Source organism: Suillus subalutaceus (assembly GCF_016647625.1).
Source record: "Suillus subalutaceus strain FC151 chromosome Unknown DFJ58scaffold_45, whole genome shotgun sequence".
In the NCBI taxonomy this organism is placed as follows: Eukaryota; Fungi; Basidiomycota; class Agaricomycetes; order Boletales; family Suillaceae; genus Suillus; species Suillus subalutaceus.
The window spans coordinates 63691-75004 of NW_024540294.1; the positions used below are offsets into that span (position 1 = coordinate 63691).

Sequence of the window (11314 nt, forward strand, 5' to 3'; positions counted from 1 at the left end):
GGTGAATGAGACCGATATATTTCACCGTACCAAAGTTCGCGAGTTGGTCATCGACACTTTTCACGAATACTTCAATGTGTTGAAGAGGGACCTTGCGGTAAGTCTACAGCTGTCAAGACCCTACAAAGTGCCTTATATTTTTTAGGCCGCCCAGGGAAAGGTCTCATTCACATCTGACCTCTGGTCGGATTCTAACCTTCGCCCATTCATGGCACTCACTGCCCACTGGATCGCTAAGGCCGACCACAGTTCAATCCTCGTTTTGAGGGGTGCGCTAATAGGATTCCATCACATTCCAGGCAGTCACACAGGCGAATTCCTGGCAGGAGTCCTCTTGCATCTTCTTGATCGCGCCGGTGTGACTAAAAAGGTCAGTGTTTATTTGTACCGTATAACACGCTCTGACTTTGTTTAGACTGGTCATTTTACCTTAGACAACGCTGCAAACAACCAGGTTTCCATGCAAGAGCTTTCGGAGAAACTGGAGTGCCGTGGTGTCGATTTTCACCCCATCGACCACAGAATCCCATGCTTCCCACATATCATCAATATATGTGTGAAGCATATTATTGATGATTACCACAATGCCGACTTTTCGCTTGTGAACGAACATTGGGTAATCGGCGATCGCACAATCATCAAGGCGGAGTACCTCGAAGTGGTGACTGGGAAAGCTATCAGCAGAGCTAGGGACCTTGTGCGCACGGTTCGCGCGTCAAACCAGCGACGTAATTCTTTCAGGGACACGATTCGTCACAGGTAACGAGAAGGAGTGGTTCCAAGATGACGCGGGCAAGACACTATGCCTCCCTGTTGTCGAACTCCTGCTTGATGAGGCAACCCGTTGGGATTCAGTCTACGTCATGCTCAACCGTTTACGAGCCCTTCACCAGGTAAGGCATCACGCATGAAATATTTGTCATGAGCTAATATTTTACCCAGGCAGTAAATTTATTTTTCGACTCTCCCACTCAGCGCTCCATCAGCAAGTTCAAGTTGAGTCCGATGGAGTGGTAGTTCCTACAGGATGTCGAAGTAATCCTAGAGGTTAGTTTTGGTGTCTTCAAAACTTACAGTCCATCTGATCATTCTATACTAGGCGCCCCATGCTGTCCAACAATGCATGTCGGGCGAACGCACTCCCATGCTAAGTGGTGCATACCCGGCATTCGAAATGTTGATCGAGCGGTGGATTTCTTTGGGCAAACACGTCCCACACTGCGGCCCTCTTGTTGAGATAGGTTTGACTTGGGCAGATAAGTATGACGACAGGCTGGGCGCCACAAATGCCTATGCAGTCGCTATGCGTGAGTCCGGTATCTTTTTTTTAAATATTTGGTTGCTCACGATTGCATTTATAGTTGTTGATCCTGCGGTCCGAATGTCATGGGTTCGGAGTCGTTGGACGGAACACCTGGTTAAAGATGTAGAGAAATATATAATCGATTTGGTACGTCTGTCAAATTAATAAATGCAACTTTGATCTAATATTAGCACATGCAGATGCATCAAAAACGAACCACGAACAGCTCAGCATCTGTCGCGTCTCCAGCTAATGAAGTAAGACCTCGGCAACAACTGTGCACGCTAGGCTCCCGTCTTTATGGACTTCCTGACATCGGCGTCCTGCCATGTCACAACAGCGGCGCCCAAACAGTCAAGCAAGAATTTGAGGCCTACTCTACAGCTAATCTCAGCCCCAAGGGAACAGACATACTTGGGTTCTGGATGGTAAGCATCCCATATATCTACAATTAAAATATTTATTGACCATGAGGAGGTCTCGGAGACCTTATTTCCGACGCTTTATGGTATCGCGATGGACTACCTCCCTATACAGGCATCTGCTGTTCCATGCGAGTGAGTATTTTCGTCCAGTAGTGAGACGGACACGAAGAAACGTAATCACATGAGCCCAGTCCTGATGGAGGCCCTGCAGGTGGTAAAGTTTCTCGTGAAAAAAGAACGACTTAACTTTACGAAAGGTTGGGCAGCGTCGCAAAAGGCTATGGAGTATCAGGCGTTGGGTGAGGGAGAGGAGACTAACACTCTTTTGACATCTTCCAGCAGCGAAATGACAGGTGATGTTTATGACACCCTTCTCAGAGTTATTGCAGAGGAGGAGTGTGATGATGTTGATGATACTCCTATTACCTACGACTTGTGATGTTTGCTGTTACTCTTTGTTTCTTCTTTGCGCTACTTTGCAATGCCTCTCGCATGGTATTATGATTTCAGTTTTCAACTATATATTCTCTCTTTGCTTGACTGTCTTTCTTTCACCACTTTCATTTGCTGAGTGTCACCTCGCTCTGATGATTTATGACATTGTGAGGGTGACGGTATCTACCATGCATCTTCTGCGCTATAATCCTCTCAGTACTAGGTGCACCTTTTTTTCTCCCATCTTTATGATTGCTAAACCATTGCTATTAGAGTAGAACGGCTGATACGAGTGTAAGTCCCTCACCACTGGGAGAGTCGATGGGTGTTGCTCACCATACTCAGCCTGATCTATGGCGGCATTGGATATATCATCATGTTGTCCGGTCTCGTTGTCTTCTTTCGTGCCACCCCATTGGCATTCATCGCCTTGCACTTGGTGCACCGCACTGAGCCCCCCTTAGTTGCGCCTTCAGATGGCAATTGGGGCATGAGTCCCCGGCTGAAATCTTGGTTATGACCAGCATGCTGCTGCATGATCAGCGCCTGAAGTTCTTCCAGGATAGACGACTCTAACATTGATTGCTGATGTCATGCTGAACACCTTCTAGATTTACAACAATGTCTCGACTGAGCTCTATCACAACAAGACCTGCGCTCACTGTCTTCCCCTGCATTGGTTGAGCAGGATCGTGGAATCGCTGACTACCATGAAAATGGCATCTTCACGGACAAGTAAGTCAGTGGTATTGGTCACCGTGAGCCGATTTCGATTCAAGCACACTCTTCACCGCTAATCCTATCATTGTTCAGTGGCTGGCTGCACGATCCTCCATGCAGTTTTGAGCTCTCTCCAGCGCATTGCATTCAACAGCGACCTTGCCAAACTCTGCACCACCCACTTACCATGATCGAGTCTTATGGAGTCACGTGCTTGGCCTTGGGTCCGAAATGTTTGTCACTTTGAGGCAGCACGTGCTATTTGCGAGATGAAGAATGTTAATGCTTCACAACTCACCAAACCAATAGCGGGTTTGTAGCTCTTGGACTCTCTTCGCATAGCAATCTTCAACTAAACTTGGCTGTTGGGAAGTAACATCTTCCTTGGTGGCTTACACTGCACGAGCTCAGATCGTGCAGTTCTGGGAGCTTACCAGGCCTGCTCCCAGACCTCACCGTGAGTCCTACACATCTTTTTCATCATCTCTTCCTGAACGTTTTTAGGAGCGCCCATATTTTCACCATCATTCCCACCACAGCTTGCTGCGATACCACCTGTTCCGCAGATACCGAGGAGTACTTGAATGGCCAGCACCTCCCGTTCTATCTGACAAGTGTCATAGCGCCATTCCTCCTCTGCCACTCCTGTCCCCATGTCACTCGCGTTGCTCGTCAGTTTGAACCTCGTCATATGGGCCAGAGAAAGGATCGACTACACATTCCAATGAACTCGATCCTTTGCACTTCGAATTCTAATGGTTGTTTGGCTGTCCTGCAGATATTCTGCTTGAATTGGTGCATGCACAATCTCCTCATATGATTTCCGTTTGTTGATATGATCTACTCCAACAGTCCTAACGCATACATCTACCCGCTTCCCTAAAGACAAGGAACTCCCCCTCCCTCCTTCCACTCTGCCCCTCTCCCTACCAATGAAATCAAGGCCACGAACCGACAACCGTCTTGAGCTATCAGAAGATCGGGGAGTGACGACAAGTCAACAACACTCAGAGGAAGATCTGATGACAACATCATCTTCCATCCCTACACCTGCACCAGCCCTCACGAAACGCCGACATGCTCTGCTCGAGCTTACCTCTGAACGTGCCTATGCAAACGATTTGGCGCTCCTCAGGGATGCTAATCGTCGAAAACGACGAGGGTGAAATCGTTCGTGAATTCATGAAGGAATCAGATTCCATTGTCCTTTGAAAGCAGATGCAGGAGCTACTGGTCTATCTTACGCATCTTGACGTTGTTGCGCTATCGCATCCTTCATTCACAGCCTTCACAGCGATCGCCCTACTCCCCCACCCTGCGACCCAATGCTTTCAACACCCAGTGTCGCAACTTCGATTTCCACAGCCCCTGAACGGCCCTTTCGGCTCCTTGTCCTCCACCACCTCCCTCAACGACCCTTTCGACTACTTGCCCTCGACCACCTCCCTCAACGACTCTTCGCGATGCCATATCAGCGTCGCGTAACGCTTGATCAATTTTTCTCGCTCGAGCGAGGCTGCAGTATTGCTAACGTTTGTTTTAGACTTTGATCGAACATTAACGGGAATACTCACGTCATTTTGGGGCCCCATGTATCTGTTAATTGTAGAAGTATGTGTGTTTGTGTAGTTGGTATGATGATCCATGATCAATGTCAAGTGTAGCGCAAATACTTCCCCATTGGGCTCTCGAGCCCCGAAATCCCGATGCTCTAAATTTAATCTTAATTTGGATTTAAAAATATATTTAATTTAATTTGTGCTGGCTTTAAGCCCTTAACTCGGATTAAAAATAGCTACTTTGGCTGAGCTGGGCCGTAAATTATGTAAGCTAAATTACGCACTCCGCTCAAATATTTGTGGCTCTGGCCACGGCTAAAACCGGTCGGAGGCCGAAGCTGCGGCAACACTACTGACATTCTATAGAAGCTCACGTTATTTTAGCCTGCAGAAACTCCCAGGTGCAACTACCAACTCAATTGTGTCATCACATCATCTTTCCTCCTGTCAATCAGGTTCGCATAGCCATATGCTTGTTGTATCAGTCGGTGAGAGGCTGTGTTATATCAGTGCAATGTGATATGTCACGCCACAGCATCACACCTCCAAGAGTGTCCTCTTTCTTTTCGAACTCCGACTTTAGGAAACGTCGAATGCTTCAGCACCCGATCATTGCTTAGCGCTTACCCGCCGTGTCTTGAAAATATCGCCCAAAGCTCGCCTGAGGCGGTACAATATTCAAAGAACATAGTCGGGCCTCCAGCTGATAGTAGTGCGTCTCAGTCTTCTTTTCTCTCTTTTGATTTTGATCTGATTCTAATTATAGTGTTGTATAATTCACCAGATATCAACGTTATCAACCACGGATTATGATTCACAGAGTATCTAGCTGTAGGCATGACCAATATTCATGCATCGGCTGCACTATTACTTTGTGGCGGGTTTTGCATCGGATTCAGATTCCAAGCTCACCCCTTGTGCAGTTTGATTTTACGAATATCACGCTTTCAATAACATTCAGTCAAACTCCAAAGTCCTCCCTGCTCAAGTAGCAGTAAAATGGGTAACTTAACTCGGAAAATGTAAGAGTTGTGTCCCGAGTCGATGACATTGACAGAACCTGGATGCACGTCGAGTCTGGAAGAACCCAGGTAGATGCCATATGTGCATGATAACTGTAATCCAGAAGTATTTTGTGACCTACACGGACTAATAGCTCTGCTGTGGACTACCAAGCGACACCTTGTGGTCCCAAGCAAGAGCACATTCATTATGCGACCTAGAGGGAACAATAACTCCGCTGTGGACTACAGCGTGACAGCTTTTGGTCCCACCATGCACACAATGTGTTTTCACTGCTATGGATGACGCCGCGGTGGACATTGTTTATGAGGTGAGTACGAAAGGGTGGACCGGACCTCAGCCTCCTGGCCCCAGTCCTGCTGGCTACACCTTCCATCGCAGTGGACTTTGAGAATGTGGGCCTTCTGTCAGGCTGCATTTTCCATGCCTGGAAATCCCGTGTGGACAACCACGAAGGTTCTCCAGCTCTGTACGACCCAAAAACCTTAACGGTAACAGGTTTTGAGTGCATGACTCCCGAATGGTCATCCTTCACCAATTCCGTGCATGGAGCGGCTTTCCTCGCTTCGCTATCTCATGTCATCTCCATCACATACACAATGTACGAACAAAATCGGCACGTGTGTCGCCTCTGCCACTTCAGCAATAAATGGAAAATATACCAGCTGCCTAAATGGATGGAGCGGGCTCCATTCAGAAGTCTCCAGACTTTTTCATTGCCCATTCCGCATAGCGCACACCATCTTGCTGAATGTGAGCTTAGCAGCACGGACATGAAAGTAGAGCTTTCGACGTTCTCTGTTTCCAAATTGTCGTCGCGCCAACACACACTGGGAATAAGGACGATTCGGGAAACAATGAGTTCTAATGGTCCTTTGGCGTTGTCCTATCCTGGACTATCATCCTCTTGTATCCTTTGTCAAGATTGGCTGAAAGCTTGGGCCTGTGGATTAGGAAGCTGACGAGTAGTGTTATGAGATGACCAGTTATTAGATGTATATGCTTGCTCGCCAGCGGTTTCATACTGTTTGCAAACGTCACCCATTAGTCGGACATGGTCAAGACTAGTTTGTTGCCTATCAACTACTTACATACAGATTCTGGATTTTTTGTATACTATACAAGTTGTTGATTATAGAAATACTTTCCCTTCGAAATCATGATGAGTCCTCCGACTCGACGCGTTGCAATTATGACATATTATTATTCAAGTAAAACACATCACCAGAGGAATGGAATGACGCGCGCAGGCACCCTTTGCATGTATGCGCGGTATTCTGCTGCAACAGCAGCATCCTCCATAATAAGAGCCTCCTACAAATAAAATAAGTACTGCTGAGTACACAAAAACAAGACACTCACCTCGATAGGTATCTTGACAGCGAATGCGCCAGCAGCGATACTCAGACCCACAAGTGGCGCATAGGACCAGAACATCACTGCAAAAAGCGCCTGCTGGATGAGCACGTTCCTAAGGAGGATATCAACACCAAATCTGACCGAGATAATGCAACATGAGACCCACATGTATATCGGATGACGCACCAGTTCATATGGACCTGTCTGCACGACTCTGGACTTCTCCCGTCTCTAGTGAGGAGCGGTCAACTTACACATATCCTCAACACGCAAGTAGTAAGAATGGCACACACCCCGATCGTGTGCCACTGGTTCCCAAGGTGTGTGAATGCGCGTCCCGCGAACCTGAGGAGCACAAAGGTCGATGCACATGCTGCAATTCTCAGCGCGACTTTGGTCTCGTGTTGGAAGTAATCATTAGGTAGGCTCATGCGCTGCATCCATGCAGGCTGCATGAACAGGTTGCCGGTGACGCACAGAGCATATGTCACGGATGGGATGAAGAACGTGAGGGCGTATATCGGGGACACGGCCTTGCCAATGAAGGTGGTTGGGCTTGTGCGAATGGCACCTGATTCTGCTTTAGCGATAGGGGCGATTGCACGAGTGCGGGAAATTCCATATTGCAAGGACCGTAAAGTGGTTAATACTGCCAGTCCCTCCACGGTTTGTGGGCCCGGTGGTACTGGAATAGCGAGGCCGGCAATGGAATACATGCTGGAGTTGGATATCAGTCAATTGTTTTTGTTTCCGATTTCCAGGTGATTGTTTTTTATCCTGTTTTGCGTGCGGTTTTACATAAGTCCACTGACTTGGCAAGTTGGAAGTATTGCCAGTGCTTTATGGCACACTTCTGACTGGCGCGATCCCCACGATCAACCGTGACATAGGGAACATTAAAAGTCTCATTTGATGGGTGTTGAAGCTATTCCAGCTGTAGCTAGATCCAAACCGATGCCATCGTCACCCACTGCGGTCCATATATAGCCTAGCATATAGACTGGCGCGCCCAGGCTTACCCCCAGACGGCAATTTTTACTTCGCTCTAGCCTGATGAAGAAAGCACATATAAAGCTATTTGAACGTCCCCATGGCACCGGCACCCTTCCGAGGTCCCTTTGTCATCTTGTCTCGATCATTATTCTCCTTCGAACTCTCACACAGCCTTACACCACGAAGGCCCTCAAGCTTGACGCGGACGTCTCCCATATGCATAGCGTCATTCTCCAGCTTTTACAAAATTCCCATTTTACTACCGAGTGGCGACGTATACGACAAGAAGGATCATGCCATCTGCAGGTTATACCATGCTATCTAAAGTCGCCATTCCTACTCAGTAATCATGCCTGTAGAATTTGAGTATTTGGTTTTGATACATGCAAGTACTTGTCTCTGTTGGACTTCAGAGCTTCGCGCAGACTCAGACGCACAGTCGTTAATACGCCGGGCATCTCAATTTGCCTTGTATCCTTGTGAGCAATTATAGGACGTTTGTGTTCTTCAAAAAATCTACAATATTTCTTGGGAACTCTAACTCAATGGTTTGTCGGGCCGGTGTTGCCAAGTCTGGGTGCACGCGGCACGCGCCTGTCAGTAGCAAGCAAGAAAAGCTAGCGTGCCGGGCTGGAGGCAGGGTAAGGTTTTCGGATACGAAAGCATCTCTGGTTAACAAATTTAGAGCAGTTGTCCACAAAGGTATGACGGCCGGCGCACACTTGTGCGATACGAGCGGCAAGTGGGATTTGCCAAAAACTGTATAGCAGATGAGATTGATGTTAAGGTTGCAAGAGTGGGTAGCGAGAAATTAGACATATGGATCTAACAAAGACCCTCCTCTACTAACATGGCCCGATACTCGCAACACGCTAAGCTACATGTGATAACCAGTAGTACACCATATCCCCAGTGAGTGGATGTCCATTGTCTGCGGATACTGTTGATTCTGATAAGTTCAAAAGTGTGCCTAGGATTATAAGCACTGCAGTGTGGACAGCTTCTGGGTAAACATCAGATGCTGTCCGTTGATCTGAGCTCTAAGTCGAGGCCAATCCTGGAGTTGTCGTCAACCGGTCACGGGCGATCCTGGAGCTGGACTGGTGTTGCACGGCTTCCAACACTCCCCATCGCTGTCTGGGGCATTTTCTATCTGCTGTCCATATAACTTTGGCACCTGCCTGATACATGAATTCGTCTCAGATTTATATTTTACTCTACCACCTTTCAATCCGCTGTGCTATTATTTGGAAAGCCCGTGCAGATCCTCCCATGCGGTCCAGCGATTCAAATGAGCCGCTATCTCACTGCAGCTACAATTCTTCTGGCACGATGTCTCAGAGTCCTGACTTTCTTTAAGTTTATTGTGTCCCCAACCTCGGTTGAATTCAAACTTCATGTGTCGCTTCAGGTCAGCATCCTGTGGACGATCGAATTCGGTATAGATCTTGGTAGATGATCTCCACTGGCTTATACCATACATGAACTTGAAAGCATAGAGCTACGTGTTTTTTCTTATTCCGCATTTAAGGTATATTCTCCACTGATAGAAAGACTTTCTAAATTTCGAGATTGCGGGAACCTTTGCTTGAAGTCCATCTATACAGCAGGATTTGCGCAAAAATTGGGAATGACCATCATTGTTTTCGAATTAGAAGCGCACGCTGCCAGATTTCTGGTGTCATTAGCCGGGACTTCTTGTAAGTAGCAACACATGTTCGCATGTTTTGATTGTGAGACGTCGTGTAGCTCCGCGCATGCATGTGTGGGCAGATAGTTCCGATAATGATACAGCATGGCATAATGAACATAGGTTTGTCCAGACTAGATCCTATCCTCCAAATCACCTCAGAACACAAAAAAAAACACTAAATAACCACCGCGAACGAAACTAATAATCTGTATGCTCCCCGCACAGTACTGTGGTTGATCGTTTGGGTCGTTGTACATGCTACACATCTCCGCTAGTCAATGCATCTCCACCAGCCTGGAAAGCAATGGACGTCATGCATGTTCCCTCGTCGGACCTGGCCACCATCTTAGCATTATTTTCTCGAACACTGAGGATCAGACGCGGTCCCAGCACAAACATCTGCAACGCCTGAGCAAATGTCATAATGCCGTTATAGACGGAAGCTTCCGTAGACAATGAGTACTGTAGACATGATGAGGAGTGGTCAGACGTAGATGTTATTCAAAGGTTAGCGCACCGATATATTTGGAGACAGAGCGCCAAGAGTGAGGCAAGTCACAACAAAAAAGCTAACACATGCGGAACTTCAGCGAAAAAAAGAGATAATAACGTCCAAATGACTGAGCTCACACTAGAAAGTAAAATACGTGGCTTTTTGCTAACGCCATGAAACAGTCCCCAATGGTCGATCCGCTCGGTGATTGTCGCAGTTCACGTAAGTGTTTTATAACAATCCAGACCGCAAGACAAAGGACGAGGATCTCCCATATAGCGGTGGATATCAAACTCTCGTAACCCAGATCTGCCCCGTTTGGCATGATCACGGTCGTACACAAATGATAGCCAGAGAGGACGAATTCCTCTGGTATTTGTCCATGAGTCATATGTGCTCAAAGCCTTCATCAACAACTGAAGCTTACCCCCTACAGCGCCGATGTATGCTATTGCCGTCATAACTGCGGAGGTGATCGTGGACGCCAGTAAAACCACCACAAGAAAGATGAGCATCTTTTTGGATCGTTGATACATGGCATGTATCCGCACCATCATGATGACTTGCATGATATTTCAGTCGGGTCAGTATCAGTAAGGTACTACTGATTAACTCACCGCCCAGCATGGCATTGACGACGACAGTGATCCATACCTCTGCGAAGAAAAAACTAGTGCCTGAAAACCCAGTCACGTCAATTTGGCGGGACAAGTGCTTCAAATGAACCCACAGCTGTTGAAGTTATTATCTTGAAGAAACAAGATGGTTGAGAATATCACTCACGCCTATGGAGAACCGCAGTTAGTAATTGAATTGGAATGGCAGCCATCAGTAGTACCCACTTCATCTGTCATCGAGAACGGAAGCATCACTGCGTGGCGTCAGTCAGAAGAAACGAATATATTTTGGGACACATACACAGTAGGTTGATGCTGGTTGTGAGATATGGCTCATTAGCATAGTGCAGTATCATGAAGTCTGCCTCGCAAACATACACAGAATATAGTATCCCCACGTAGCGCACCTAGATATGTTTAAGCCAGTATAACTTGCCGAGTACACTTATAACATGAGCTACTCACACCGGCATATAGCAGAGTCACGAGAGACCAGCGTTGCCTCTGCCCCAGGTCAACTCCATTACTATTTTTACTTCTGATATAGAACTTTGCTCACCCAAATCAGTTCGAACTGTGAAAGCACCCTTAGCGAGAAGGCCGCGCAGGTCATGACATCAACTTACCTCTTGTCTGAATGTTAATGCTTGGATACTATATGAATATCAATGATTCCCTCAGAAAGCATTATCCC

General features: G+C 47.1%; 1 protein-coding gene across 1 annotated transcript; it reads right to left on the reverse strand.

The window, feature by feature from the left end:
• Positions 1-6648: 6648 nt before the first annotated feature.
• Positions 6649-7764, reverse strand: DFJ58DRAFT_879881 (uncharacterized protein). The gene is made up of 4 exons (XM_041394516.1): positions 7118-7764; positions 6991-7055; positions 6828-6936; positions 6649-6779 (listed from the first exon to the last, which is right to left on the reverse strand). The coding sequence occupies exons 1-4, from the start codon at positions 7538-7540 to the stop codon at positions 6687-6689; spliced, it is 690 nt and encodes a 229-aa protein (XP_041244465.1). The 5' UTR covers positions 7541-7764; the 3' UTR covers positions 6649-6686.
• Between the last annotated feature and the right edge of the window lie 3550 nt (positions 7765-11314).